This window comes from Hippoglossus hippoglossus, chromosome 24, assembly GCF_009819705.1.
Source record: "Hippoglossus hippoglossus isolate fHipHip1 chromosome 24, fHipHip1.pri, whole genome shotgun sequence".
Classification (NCBI taxonomy): Eukaryota; Metazoa; Chordata; class Actinopteri; order Pleuronectiformes; family Pleuronectidae; genus Hippoglossus; species Hippoglossus hippoglossus.
The window spans coordinates 13,726,248-13,741,468 of NC_047174.1; the positions used below are offsets into that span (position 1 = coordinate 13,726,248).

At 41.8% G+C, this 15,221-nt stretch overlaps 1 protein-coding gene across 2 annotated transcripts in view; it reads right to left on the reverse strand.

Moving 5' to 3' along the window:
• Positions 1 to 14,714, reverse strand: part of LOC117758564 (1-phosphatidylinositol 4,5-bisphosphate phosphodiesterase beta-1) — a 109,407-nt gene extending 94,693 nt beyond the window's left edge. For both annotated transcript variants that reach the window (XM_034580344.1, XM_034580343.1), the window contains exons 1-2: positions 14,479 to 14,714; positions 9,208 to 9,285 (exon numbers count right to left, since the gene is read on the reverse strand). In XM_034580344.1, the coding sequence (XP_034436235.1) occupies positions 9,208 to 9,285; positions 14,479 to 14,577 (177 nt within the window). In that variant the 5' untranslated portion in view covers positions 14,578 to 14,714. The remainder of the gene's footprint in view (positions 1 to 9,207; positions 9,286 to 14,478) is intronic.
• Positions 14,715 to 15,221: the final 507 nt, after the last annotated feature.

Sequence of the window (15,221 nt, forward strand, 5' to 3'; positions counted from 1 at the left end):
CAAAAGAAGCTTGGCAACGCTTTTCTTCTTTTAACACCTCTCTTTTTCTGCCTCTGACACTCTAACAAAGAGCTATTAACTTTAAAACCTCAAGTCCCCACATATAGATATAGGCCGGTGTTATATTTAAGTTCTGCTCGGCTAAACAGCAGTTCAACAGTTTACATTTTCTTGTTTTAGGTTTGGTGCTCTGAGCCAAGCTTTTGTTAATGCCACCTAATAAAAACTGCAAGACTGAAAAAAGCTATCCTTGTTGTACACACGTTTGCCGTTCCCAAATAACATCACATAGAGTGTCTGGTTTAACTGTCATAATATTTAAATGCTTCACTGACAATATTTTCTCCTGCTCCAGAATACCAATAAATAACATCTATAAGTATTCTGTACAGAGACAGTTAAGACTGATATCAATAACGCTGCCCTGACCTTTTACTGAAGTGCTGGCTATTCAGTGTTCACTGTAAAGACTGAACCTCACCTGTGAGGCTGATATCCACTGCAGATAATAGTACTGTCTGAGCACCTTACTGAGCTATTTCACTGTGGGAATTTTTCACTCATGGGGAAAAAAGATTGGCGAAAACTTTGAGAGAGATTTAGAAGAAAGGCACTAACAGAGAAGGTAGATTTCGCTATTTTTAAGAAGCAGTTTTTGAGGTTAAAAGTGCTGATAGTGCTATGGTTGACTTACACTTGTGCCGGAAGAGACATCAGACATCTGAGGCAGAGCTCAGTGACACTTTGTGACCTGAGATCTACATATAAAGTGAATGTGTCACAAAAGCTGCAAAATTAAAGTCAAAATGCAACAGAGCATTTCAAATACCAGTTAATGTGTCAAAAGTACAGAGCTGGTCTCTTGCTCATTAACGCCATCAACTGTCACTGTCAGAATAAAACCACGGCTCCATGAGGATAAATGAAAACTGTAATTTCTTATTTCATAGTTTTTCATGTCATCTTCTATATATTTTTGCCTATCCAGACATTCTTTGTTCAATACGTTGCTGCCTTGTAGACTAGGACTGACTCAAAGGCTTTGAAGCTTTGAATGTTGCCATTGTAATCAACGTCCAAATCCATATTTGAGGACGACATTTTCTTAAATTATTCAAAAAAAACATAAAAGCCCTTGAAATAAGAAGTAGTAAGGCAACATCATTCATCAACATTAATTATAATTAGTTATTCTTAGACAAGGCTATTTAATCTTCGTGATAATTTGGTGTGTCACAGCTTTCATCTGACATAAGCAGCACTAAAACTGGGTCAGTGACAGGGAACAATGTGAAAATTTTAACAATGGCAGCAAGATGTCAAAGTGGTATAAGGTTGAGTGGATTTTTGAAAATAACACTCAAAGTTTTATCAAATGGCTACTGTCAATACCCTCATGTTTGGTGACTTTGAAAGCTTGTTTTTATTAAAATGGTACGGACATATTACATCTTCAGGTCCCATCTCCTTAAAGTCAATGAAAATGCAATGACGATCTGCATTATGTTAGCAGTGATTCATTCAAGTAAAACCATACCCCAGCTCGAAATTGTTCATTTTCTTTGCAGTGATCATCATTGTATAGTTTTTTTGGTTTTGTTTCTCTTTTCTTCCTAATTCTCTCCGTTTCTCCATCTGTCTCCCTCCATTTTCTCGCGGCACAGATGAAATAAGGCCCATCAAGCTATGACTTGGCAAAGGTCACAATTCACTTTTAGTAGATTGGCTGCAGATTTATGCTTTGTCTCTCCCTCCTATATAGTGCTGACGGAGGTGGAGGAGCGCTCAGCCGGTAATCACAGAAAACTGCTGTGTTGGAGAAAACAGATGTGGGAACTCCACAACGACAGAGCATAGAAAGGGTGTGTGCTTTTGCTCGTGCACGTGAATCAAGTGTGTATTAGGTTTACGTTTAACACCAAAACAGCCTTACTCATGTTCTGCATTAGGTCCGTTCCAGGCTCATTCAGAAATGTCCCACACCCAGCAGCTGAGTCTGGTTTGGGCCTGGGGTGAGCTGTCTTTCACCTCTGAACATCATTCAAGGCCATATGCTTACTGCTCACAGCTAAAACGTAAATCCCCCGAGGGATCGCATTTAACCTTTTGTTATAACCACAGCCTCGGGAGGAACACGCACACATGGGCAAACAAATGAACACACACACACACACACACACACACACACACACACACACACACACACACACACACACACACACACACACACACACACACACACACACACGCGAGGACACAATGATATCAGTTTGAAAGTAGCAACAATCTCCAGAATAAAAGCGGAGGCTGAATGACAATGTGACATTTCCAAGGTGTGTGCTGTCTCATGGCAACCAAGGCAACTAAACCAAAAGGCTGTTAATTTGACTGAGTCAGTCCACCTCTCAGCATTTCATGGCTCCTCCCATTGAAAGCAGACTCCACCAACAGGAGGAGAAATTATTTTTAACCTATGACAGAAGCACCTGTTCCTGGTTGGGCATTATAGGAATGTTAGTGTGTGTGTAGGTGCTTACACGTGTGACTGTGTGTGGGCGTATGGGTGTGATGAGTTGGGTGCTGGTGCAAATGTTGATGCATGTTTGTTACTTGAAACATTACATATACAGTACATGTATGTAAACGCATGTACTTTTTAAACCAAAATATAAACATAAATGCAATTTTTTGTTGCATTGTTAATCCTGTAAAATAAAAAATTTCATATCAGTGAATATCTGCAAACACAGATACCTATAGATATGGATCATATCGGCCAATTGATATATATATGTAAGTAAGGCTCTTCTAAATACCTCAGGCTAATCTCTGGTTAACAATGAACTGTAACTGAGATACGTAAAGTTGTCAACAATAGTGGAGGGCAGACATAGCCATTATGGATCACGTCATGTAAACCAGTCAGGCTGGTTACTGCTGCCTCATTTCATCAGTTCATTGTAAACAGGAGTGAATATTTTAAATTAGAGGCTTTGCAAATCAACCAATGTGTCACTGACGGAATGTTATGAAAGCTATTTGAATGCCCATTTCAGATTCTCTGATCCTAAACTGTTCCAAAACTGGACAAACGAGCGTTATTTCAAAACCATGAAGAAGGAACCTAGAAATGTATTCAAGTTCCTGGTTCTTAAATGCAGCGTATTTTGCTTGAATAAGGGAAAGCACGCCACCAGGATTCTTTCTCAACCTAAAAGGGGTTGTTATGCAACAGCTGTGGGAAATGTGCCTTCTTTTGAATTGAACTAATGTTTCACTCATAATGATTAGACCAGTACTGACTTGTTCTCCAATATATGACGCTGTTGAAAATGTATTCCTAATGTCGGATGAGTTGAAACATGCATTGAAACACACTCTTACCATTTCATTGCAGTGTAATGCTCATTTACATTATTATCAACAGCATCATTGCCGATCATACAATACTTTGACAAATTGAAGACTCTCTCTTTAGATTCATAAACCTTTTCCGTTTCCCTTGGACTTTCCTTTTCCTTTTTATCTTTCTTATTAATTATTAATATTATTATTGTGTGTGTATGTTTTCTCTTTTAATTTTTTTTATTATCCCTTTTTTTTTTAAACAATACCATCCTGTAATTTGTTAACTTATTTTGCTTAGACTCCTTGAGTTATTAATATGGCAATGTACTTTCTGCATCGAGGCAGTGTGATCTGTTTTGGGAAAAATGACATGTACATTGTATTATTGCATTCCTTGTGCTTTTGAGAAAAAAAATCATTGCCGTCAGTGTCATCATCAGTGCCATCATTGTTGTTTTTGTCAAATATGTTGCTCCTCCATCTGTGGAAGTGCTTGTACATTGTGTGTGTGTGTGTGTGTGTGTGTGTGTGTGTGTGTGTGTGTGTGTGTGTGTGTGTGTGTGTGTGTGTGTGTGTGTGTGTGTTGGGGGGGGGGGGGGGTCTTTCAAGGTGAAGGAGAGAGAATGCAGAAACATGAAAAGCCAGCCAAATGGACTCTGAACCAAACAAATGCAAACACGGGAGAGTTATGATTGTGGGAGTTTACATAGCAGTGCCCTGTTTAAAAATACAGCAGTGCGCAGACATGGAGGTGGAGCTCACAGTAGAATCCACAGTGTTTGCACCTGTTTCTATCCACAGAGGGGAACGAGAGATTGTGTAATCCCTATTCACTGTTTCAACAACTTCTTCAACTTCTCATCTCCACCAAGTGTAGCATTGTTCGAGCTGCTCTTTTGGCAAGCGTCCACCATTCGAAGGAAGGAAGTGAAAAATCCAATGAAGCTTATCTCTTGATCAAGAATGTCTTCGCTCATCTCCCAAGCTGCTGCCATTGTTAAGTCATCTCGATTACTCTGACAGGCAATCAGGAATCAATAAAAGTATCATGTCAGAGTTCTGACAGGTCCTCAACAGAATACTACCTTTCTGAAGCAGAGGCCGTATTGTCAGCAAAACTTACTGCAACTTCAACAAAAACCTCAGGATGAAACTACAGGACTCTTAAAGACTTGAGTCATCAATTTACAGGCGAGCCAGAAAGTAAAAGCAAAGAACAGGAGGCCTAAACAGATCTGACATCACATTTTCTGCTTCCATCAAAACTAAACTTTGTCTTTCTGAATTTCAAACATGGCTGAAATCCACAGCTGGATCAGACTCTGACAGAGGAACGCGTCACAAGATGGAAAAGACAAACCTTTGGATAAACAGCGTAGCCCTTATATCACCTTTCCCATCTCTGTCTAAGACCTGTTTCCATATTTAAATTTTAATTTTCAAGTATCACATTCAGAAAAAGTTGATGGAAACAAAAAATAATTGTATTCAGTTGCATCATAAAGTTTTTATGCTTGCTTGAGGCTGTTTTAACTCTTTTTTTCTCACACACATGCTCACATAGTCTCTACTATAAAGAAGACAAGCCCCAAAACAAGTCCAATAGCTAAAGTCCCTAAAAGTGTAAATACATAAAGTTTGGGTTGGTAATCCTGGAAAAGCTAGCAAGAGCAGGCTACAGTTTGAAAAAATGCACCCGATACATCCCACCCCCTCCCAGCGGCCTTCTGGTCAGAGCTACACCCCCAAAACTCATGAACGCACACTTTCTGACAACTGCTAGACGAAGACTTTTCCATGACTCACTCGCTATCGTCTCTACTTCGGTTGTGTATGTCTCCTCAGCTGAAGACTCTGGTCAAGCGCAGTGACAGAACACGCAGGGTGCGTGCAAGCAGGCCAGCTGGTTGGTGACAGACAGGTGCGCCAGCGAAACATGTCATTCAGTCTGAATGAAATTAATTGACCTGCGATGGCCACACTTTTTTTTGTTTATTTGACAGTCATCAGGACATGAAGAGGATTTCAACAAATAAGATAAAAGGAACAACCAAACCTAGCTTTAGTCAATGGGAACTAGACACAGAGGAAACGTTAGGCTAATTTTACTGCTGGCTACCCAACACTGACAGACAGTTTATCTTAAACATCGCTAATTGTTTATTGATTCTACAGGGTGATATTTCTGCTAAAAAATCTGTTACTATGTCACCGACTGTGTCAAGGAATCATTGATTTCATGTTTTCGTAGAGTTTGATTTAAAGTTAACAAATGACTGCTGATGTGCACGGCCAACAACACCTTTCCCTCCTTGCTTGTGAAATGTAATTGAATGTGTTGTCAAGAAACAAGAAGTAGATTTGATACATTTTTATAAAATAATTGTATAAAACCCATGTAATGTCAGTCCAAGTCAATCAGCAAATGTGTGAGGTAAGTCATTAGTGTTAAAGTCAAGGTTGAGCTGCAGGTCTGTTTAGATTTTGTCAACTCTAAAGAAATCAGATTAATGACTTTGGCATTTTATACAGCATGAGTCAATAAATGATTGATACTGGATAAAGAATATATAATAATGAATAAAAAGTGCATCAAGGAAAAAAAACGAGCTCATGCAAGGTCTCCAGGAAATACTAAAACTGAAAACACAGTGAACTGTACAAACTGTATCCATCAGTGACAATGTCTGTTTGAAAGTTAGCGCAGCGGGCACACTGGCTACAGTTCTGCTGTGCTCCTGAAGAATCTGAGGAATGCTTTTACTCTGCAGGCCATCAGGCCCAGTCTCTAACAAACACACACATAACAACTGGACAGAGCATCGTAGCTTGTTTAAATTGGTCTGCTGAACAGATGTGCAGCACCGCCATGAATAAATGTGCACAAAGACACAGGGCAAGACATCTTCATAAACACACACACGTTTCTGTTGATTGTGGCACTGAGGAATATAGCGGGTGCCTTCCTCTATGCCCTAATAGAGTTTTGTCCGGGGCTGTGCTCGGTATCAATTTGACTTATTATTTGTGCAGCAGCACTGCTCTCGATGCTGAGAGACAGAACAGACACCCACACATGTAAACACACACACAGACAAAACCCTCATCCTTCAAAATCCTCACTATGTGACTGAGGCACAGGAAATAATGACGAATTGATGCCAAAGGGCCTCTTTCAATTCTCTCTGTGGAGAATCACACTGGATGCTGGATGCCTCTGACCACAGACATACACTTTTCCATATATACACCGACAGCAAGCAAAAGGGTTCATTGAATTCTGTCTCTGTCTTTCTCGCTTTTTAAAAACCAAGTGTTTCCTCATTGATTGCTTCACAGAACTGTATATATGCCCAGAAGTCACCCCCTCTTTTTTCCACATACAGTGTATAAATTTATAGTGGGGTGCCAACATAATAAGCTCTTTTCTTTCTCACCAAACAGGAGAAGTTGTACACTCATAAATGATGAGTGTGTGTGTGTGCAGAGGTGTGTGTGTGTAAAGTAAAGTCTCAGTCAGCACTCCTGTCTATGCTCTCGCATGGCTCCAGTGAAATACCCTCATCTAGGCAAACATAAAATCAATGGTAGCTATTAATTAGTCTACCTCTGACTGCCGGTGCTGATACAGTTATACACACAAATAGAACAGAAGCACATAACAGCCATCAAAGCTGTTTGGAGTTGGATTGGTTTTTGAAGAATAGAGGCGCACTGGATGGGCAGAGATGTACTCAAGGTTTAAACACATCCAAAAAAAGGAGCAAACAATGACGACCAAACTGAAATCTGCAAATCAGGTCAAACTGAAGGGAAGTGCTTGATTTACCCAGCCTGATCGTATCAAGTGACTTAAATTTCACAACCTTGTTCCTTGTTATTATGAGACCCATAACTGGAGCGAAGAAAAAAAAACAATGCACTATGGAATATTCTCACGGGTGTCAAGTTAAGTGCTGGTGCAGGTGCAGCAGTTCAGGTGTCTGTCTCCTTTTTCAGCACTGCTCTTTCAGTAGCTCAATTCAGAACGGATAGGAAGGAAGATGAGTCAGAGTTGTGAAGCACAGATTTAAAAACAATGTAACTGTAAGGCAAAGTGAAACTCAAATATGTCAACGTAAAACTGCAAAGACACGAGACAATCCATCTGTCAAGCATCAATGAAAATATCTTTGATCTTTTACGAGTCTGTGTGTTCTCATCATGTCAGTACATCTACAAAGGCAAAGTGTGTAAACAAACTCCATTTGGGCTCAATTAATGCCAGGTTGCAGTGGATTCAATTTTAAGTCATGCATAGATTACATTATTCCAAAGAAAACATTTTAATAATGTATCCTAATATCTCTGATATATGTGACAGATGTAAATCTTCAGAAGGCACTCTAGGCCACACCTTTGGGCTTTGTCCAAAGATTGTCCCCTTCTGGCAGGGTATTTTTAAATGCTATTCTAAAATGTATGATTTACAGATTGAACCTGATGCACTGGTTGCCCTGTTTGGCTGCTCTGTGGCTTCTCTTGCACTGCCACATACTGTACAGCAGACACTTGTGTTTGGTATGTTAGTTGCAAAACAAATAATACTCAGCGAATGGAAAGCTACCAGTGCTCCTTGTTTGTCCAGATGGTTAATGGAATTAGTTTCAGGGATGCATCTTGAGAGGCTTCGGAGCAACACGCAAGGTTTTCATGAAAAACTTGAGATCACCTGGGGCCCAATTTATAGGCGCCATAACTTTCCCGAATGACACCCCAAATTTTGCATGATACCCATTCTGGCTATTCCTCGCCATATGCTTTATTTTTTTACTGATTGATTGATTAGTATAGGCTGTAACGCTGTCGCGTATCTCTGTACAGTCTGGCTTTCTCTTTTTTTGTCCTTTGTGATTATTGTCTTTTTATGTTTGTATTGTATGTTTTGTTTTGAAAAAAAAAGAATTGTGTAAACGCTTCCCAGGTTACTTTATAATCCTTTTCTAACAATCCTAATTGTGATAATTATAATGTGCGCCTAATGTGGCCAGAACAGAACTACATGGTGTTGCCATGGATATCAGTAAAAGATCAGATGACAGTAGTAGAGGATAAAGTTGGATAGTTTCAAACAACGCTCTGTGAAACATGACAACACAATTCAAACACTGTAGAACTGACACCTGCTCAGGTTAGGTCGTTTCACATTGACTATAATTCATTCAAAGCAGAAAGTACTTTGTATCTTTCGTGCTTTACCCCAGTGAATCATCGGGGTTAACAAGTCGGATGGCACTAAAGCTCCTTGCACTTAAATTTATTCTGGGATTTACTTCCTTCATGACTCACTTAAAGTCCTCAGACCAACAAAACCACTGCGGAAGAATAAAAAATTCAAGTGTCCTCGATGATTTCAGTAAGAAGACTTTTTGATGCATCAAGTGCGCAGACTTCAAAGGACTTAGGGATAAAAATATAAAAACAGTCCTGTCTTTAATTCATTTAACCACAGTGCAATGCAAACCATGTGACGACGCACTGTGTTCACTAATCTTATACATGCAAGCACACAGTTCAGGTGGAATACCTTGTTGTGTTTACCTCATTGCATTTTGCTGAATTGTTTTTTAACATTTCAGAACTGACGTGCTTAAGAGTGTTAACCTCCTTGTGGTGTGTTTTTCTGATCAATACGTTTCCTGAATTGTATCCTTTATGTCTATCCATAGTACAGCAGCCTGTTGTGTTATTAAGTTGTAGCAGCTGTTGATCGAATTTCTTGCTCAGAATTTAATAGTCAGGAGGGCAAAGACAGTTTCGAGTGACCTTTGTGTTCGAGACCAAAACATGTCAGTTGGTCTTGTTGGTTTCATGTCTCACCTTGTTCTGGTCTGTCCAATACAGGAAGTAACCTTTGGGGTCAACTGTCAGAGTCACCGGGGTCACAGCGGTAGAATCCTGCAGGAAAACAAGAAAAAAGACATCTGGAGTCAATGTGTGTGCTTGCGTCTGTGTTTTTACATGAGCACATGATGTTGTGATCAAGTAATTAATTTCTTAGGATAATTTCTTATTCTCGTTTTTCTAATACTGCATGCATACCAGAGTGTGCAATGACATTGGAAGTGCTGTTTATGTTGTAAGCATGCACACAATCCTTTCCTTCTATGGTACTTTCCCCCACCATGACCTGGCATCACCACAAATGACCAAGCAGCCTGGTGTGTGAGTGTGTGCGTATGCGTGTGTACGTGTGTGTGTGTGAGCGCTTGTTACTGCAAACATGAACTGCCGCTTGTTTCACAGCTGATGTTTCAATCTTTCCCGTCTTGAAACAGACAAATGCTTCCCCACAGCTCCCACATGCAGACAGCTCAAAGCCGCGCACATACAGGCGCGCACGCACAGCTTGACCCTGAGGCATTACATGGCAATGCCAGATATTATTGGACGCTTCTATAAAAAGAAAGAGCCTTTGCTTTTTTTTTTCTCTCTGTGTCCACAGTGGCTGTGGTGCAGCTGAACAGAAGCATATTGTGCTCCTCAATCAGCCATGGCTCTGGGATCAAAGTGATGTAAACTGCATTTGCTGTACAGAGCAAGAAAATCTTCAAAGTGACCTCACAAGGCTTCTAATGATGTCCCTATCACAGCATTTGGAGACGGCGCTAATGGTCTGCATCTGCAACATGCCTGTCAGATTTGGGTGCGACCCAATGCGACTTGCAGTGTAGGGCATCATGAAAGGGTTGAGCTGCGAGCTGGTAGACAGCAGAGGAGTCTGTGCCGGGGTGCAGAGAACCATTAGTGCTCTGAAATCATTTCACACTGTCTAAATAAGACAAGTGCGGTTTATAGAGCCTGACACACCTGCTGCACACTGAACTCCACCTCATTATGAACCCATGGAGAAAAAAGAAGAAATAAATTTTAAAAAAGGGAAACAAGAGGAAAGTAAACGACTCATTTGCCGGCCGTCGCTGCATCGGAGGCATTTGCTATAGTGACCCTTGCTATGGCAACCCACCATTCCCATGAAATCTATTAGAGACTCGAGAGGAATCGTTTTGGTTCTGTTCACATGACGGCACAATCTTTACAGGCTTGGTTGAATGACAAAAGACGCAGCTCAAACCATCGAACGCGTGCAGCGCACACACACACACACACACACACACACAGTACTTAGAGCCCGAGGGCAGGAAGAAAAAAAGCCGAATGTTCGCAGTTCTTAGATACAGCATGTCATAAGAGTTGACGCTTCATACTGCGGATCTCTCCTTGAGTTACACTCCATGGCCCAATGTTTTCAGTTTAGATTTTAACAGATAAATATCTCTCTGAATATTGTGGGTACTCCTATAAATTTCTAATGGGCTGTTTGTTTATGCTGGTTGCAGCTTTCTTTCTGAGACTGTAAAAAGCCGACTGCAGTAATTGAGGAAGGAAAGACCGACTGCAGGACTCAGTCCACAGAACCCTGAAGCTGTTTCTGCACAAAGAGCCGTTCACCTGTTTATTCAAAGTTCTCATAAAGGTGATTTTGTATGCAGAACACTGAACTGGAGAGTCAGTTGTTGTTGACATTGTTGTGAACGTGCTGTTGTAGGGATCAACAACCTATAATACGCAGATGACTCCCTGGTCACCTGTTTATTCAAAGATTGTTAATATTAAAACGTATCACATGTCCAAAATCGCACCAAATTCTACAGTGTAGTTTAATTACCTTACTCATACACGTGCAAAGTTTGAAGCAGATAAGAGGAACGTTTCTCAAGATATGCATTCCACAAAGACACAGAAAGACAGACACAGATTTATGGAATTGATAGATAAATTTGTTGGATGACTTGATGTCACAAAGTTTATATTCCCAATAAACCAAGTCAAGGATTCACTAAGTGGGCGAGCTGCACTGATTGATGGATTATCTGTTATGTCAGAGGGACGGGAAGGAGGCTTGAGAGCACCGGGAATCTGCCTAATGATGCGAGAGCAGTTACTTTCACCAGCTTTCTTTCTTAATGAGCTATCTCTCTAAGACCACCACTACAACCACATTAAGCCATTATGGACTCAAAGATCTCCTCATGGGTCTGCATTTACAAAGAAACCACACAACGATGTGGATTAGACTTCAGAGTGATGAGATTACAAGGAGTCGTAATGCTCACGCTTTTTATTGTCATTTGACTACTTTGAGGCTTTGTCATTAATGGGAAGACATTAGGCGGTGATGGCGTCCTCTTTAGTTGAAGTTAGAAACAGACTCCCTGAGGGGAACAAATCCGGGGTAGAAGATGCTCACATTTTCAGCGAAGAGTGTGTACCATTAGCCATCACCTGAGGGAGACATGTTAGAGAGGAGATTTGAGCTGAGCATATTTCTTGCTCTCAATGCTAACGACGCATCTCTTAACTTTAAGGGATTTAATGCTCCCCTGTGGCGCTTGATAATATCCTATTCACCGCACATCACACCAGAGGGGCCTGATACGAGATTTAAAAAATCTGCTCAAGCGTACTCAGCATCGTCTTTCACATATTTCTGACCTCGTCCGTCTCCGTGAGGGATCTTCAACACGAAAGCTCTAAGGATTTCAGATGTCTGCCCGTCCCTCACTCTCATAACAGAGTGCAACCGTCGTGCTGAATGTGTCGTTTCTTCAGGCTGACAAATAATAACACAACTCAGGCGATAGTTTAAACCACAGCCTGTTATTTTATGCGTTACAGCGGCAGCCGGTCTGCAAGTGGCAGCAGCAGAAGTACAAAGTATGTATGTGCATGTCTGTGTGAGGAAGGTCGGGGACGTCTGCAGCTCCGACACTTTCAGAAAACATTTCAAGAGGTTTTCTGATTGCTCTTCTATTCTATTTCAACAGTGAACCGCCGAGCGCTGCGTGCTGAAGTGCTGGCAGCGCTCTTCACCATTTAGACACTCAGCTCCTGAAAACTCGTGGCTGCTGTTCATGTAGTGTGTTATGCCAACCTCGCTCAGTAGAGACAACTTTTTGACTCTACTGAATGTTCAGCAGTGTGACAATATGTGCAGTCTTCCCTGTTTGTGCGAATCCGCCATCGTTGCAGGAAATACGGTCACAATCTGCCCTTCTCTTCGTGAGTTATGGAGTTGAAAAATGGCCAGAAAAGTGTTTTTTGCAGAATATAATGAGATGATACACAATTAAGTTGCACTTTCATCTCAGATATAAATAGTCATTTTTGTATCCCATCAGAAATGAGTGTTATAATTTGCACATGAATTCCCGAGTTATGGCCAAAAATGGAATCAGTTCATTCTTGAGTTCAAGTGAACACTTTGTGCCAAATTTGAAAAACGATCTTTAACGTATTTGTGAAATATCCTTTTCCTCAGAATGAGACTGACAGATGGACAAGCAACTCGAATAGAAAATGCCTGCGGCCACCGTGTCTGCCAGAAAAACGAAAAGCACCCTCTGGAGTAAAGAAAAAAAACTCAACATCGTACTGACTTCCTATAAGTGTCTGTTGCATGTACAGATTTTGGTTGAGAGAGGTCAGAGTGGGCCACAACACTTTTAAAACAATAGGTGGAAAATGCAGTCCTCTCTTTTAATGACAACGTATTGCATTGTCTATCTCTGTGACTCTTTCCATGAAATGATACAGAGGAGAGAGGAAGGAAGGAGTGTGTGGGAAATGAAACAGAGAAAGTATCTGTGCATGCGTCTGTGTTTGAGAGTGTGTTTTTGCAGGAAAGGCCTGGTGGGCAGTTGGTTCTGGAGATATGGCCCTTGTGTCCAAACTGCAGTACACAAACACGGCTGTTAGGGGAAACAGACACACACACACACACACTGAGCCCACCCCTTCTCACAACACGCCAACCACAGAGCTGAAAAGGTGAGCGCTCGTTAGTAATTACAAGTTAAGGAAACACTTAAGCTCTCTTCTTTAAGCTGAAGATTGATGATTGACAGAGTGGTTAGGTTTGCAAGTGTGAATTATTTCCTTCCTGCCATCTGTACTGGCCACACTCACACTTCTATAACACTGCTCCTAATGCCATCTGCGCTGCGCTTGAATAACCTGAGCTCAGTGAATATTAATATTTCTCGTATGTGTGTGTTTCTTGGGATGATCTCATAACATTATACTTCAAAATGTCACTTACATAAACAGCACAGATTCCAATGATCCAAACAGGACTTCCTGTGGTGATCAACATGTATGATTTGATCTTTATGAAACCACGCTTCTCCTTTCACATGCGACGGTGAAGCAAACAGACACAGGTGGACACGCCTCTACGCTGTTTTCTCATCGCAAATGAAAGCGTGCTCATATTCAAATGCTCCCACCGTAAACATGCACTACACAACAGAGGAATGCCAGCAGTTATTCAAATGAGATGGGCTGTGTGGAGATGTAGAAAGATAAACTGCAGAAGGTCACGGTCAGAACATAAAGATCTGTTATTGTAACAGAATATGAGATAAAGGCAATCATTAAACAAAATGCATTTAAACTGAATTTGTAGGGCAAGAGCTATATGTCCATTCTCCATACTAGGTGGTGTTTGCAGGTGCAGTGCAGCCATGGCTGTCTGTTAAAGGGGCTACTACTATTATGTTTTCACTGGCTACTCAGCAGCAGTGTGCAATCAATTTTAATCAAGGTCATTTCACTACAGCTAGACTGCCAGTATAGAATATTAAGAGAAGGGAAGAACAAAAAGGAAACAGTGGTTATTCGGGTCTTGCCTGGTAGTTACACTGGGAGCAGCGTGTTCAGCCCTCATACACTAATTAATTGCACTTAATTGATAAAAAAGGTTCCCAGTGAAAGGGGGAGGGGCGTTCAAATGTTTAATACACATTCTCCCACTGGCACACGCGCGCGCGCACCAAGCTCTCACCCACGCGCAAACATGTACACATAAGGCCACTGTGGATCGGTGATCCGCGCACATGTCAGCAGAGACGCTACAGCTGTTGCATGTTAAACCAGCAGCCAGTCCCCGTCAGTCAACTACTGTTGCATGAGTAGCCTATGGATTTCTCTAATGCATGCCGGCGGTTGGTGCATGCATGCAAACAAATCGTGCACAAACGATCGAGAGAGAAAATAGAGAGAATTCCCCCACTCTTGCCATTTACTTACATCATCCCATTTCATAAATTTGGTGCCCGTTCTGAGGCTCTCGGGCACGGACACTGGCTTGAGCTGCAGCGCATGAACTCCAGGCTGTGCCCCTGCCATTGACTCATCTGCTCCTCTCGACGCACGGCAGCGGTGGAAATGAGTCACTTCTCTCTTCTTCTTCTTCTTCTTCTTCTTCCCTGTCTTCTACTCTTTACTTGTCTTCCTCTCCCTGTTGTGATCTGCTCAGAAGCAGGCGGACGGAAGCCCACAACTGCTGCTGCCAGGATATGTCATGCCCGCACTGACGGCGGCGGCGGTGGCTGTGGCGCGTCTCGGCTTTGGAGAGCGGCGGCGGAGGAGGCGGACGCAGGCTCAGCAGCAGACCGGGGGCCACTGACTGACTGACTGAGAGACATGCAGCTAAAGCGAAGAAGGGGGGAGGAGGGGGGGGGGGGGGGTCTGAATGAGTAGCACGTCTGGTTGAAAATGGTACAAGTCAATGCGGGTAAAGGATCGATGCCAGAAGTGATCTAGCGCCTCCGTGCGTCCCAGGCAACACGGTGGTCACTAACGGCCCCAAGTCTCCGCGCAGAGGAGACGCCAGGGGATGTGGGAAAACTTGGGAGCGATGTCACACTCAGAGCAGGTGCATGCAACAGTTTTGTTTGTTCAGTGCTCTTGTGTAATATGAATAAATGCAAAAGATAATGGAAAAAAAACATTTCATACATTGATTATACGTTGTATTATGCCGGGTATGG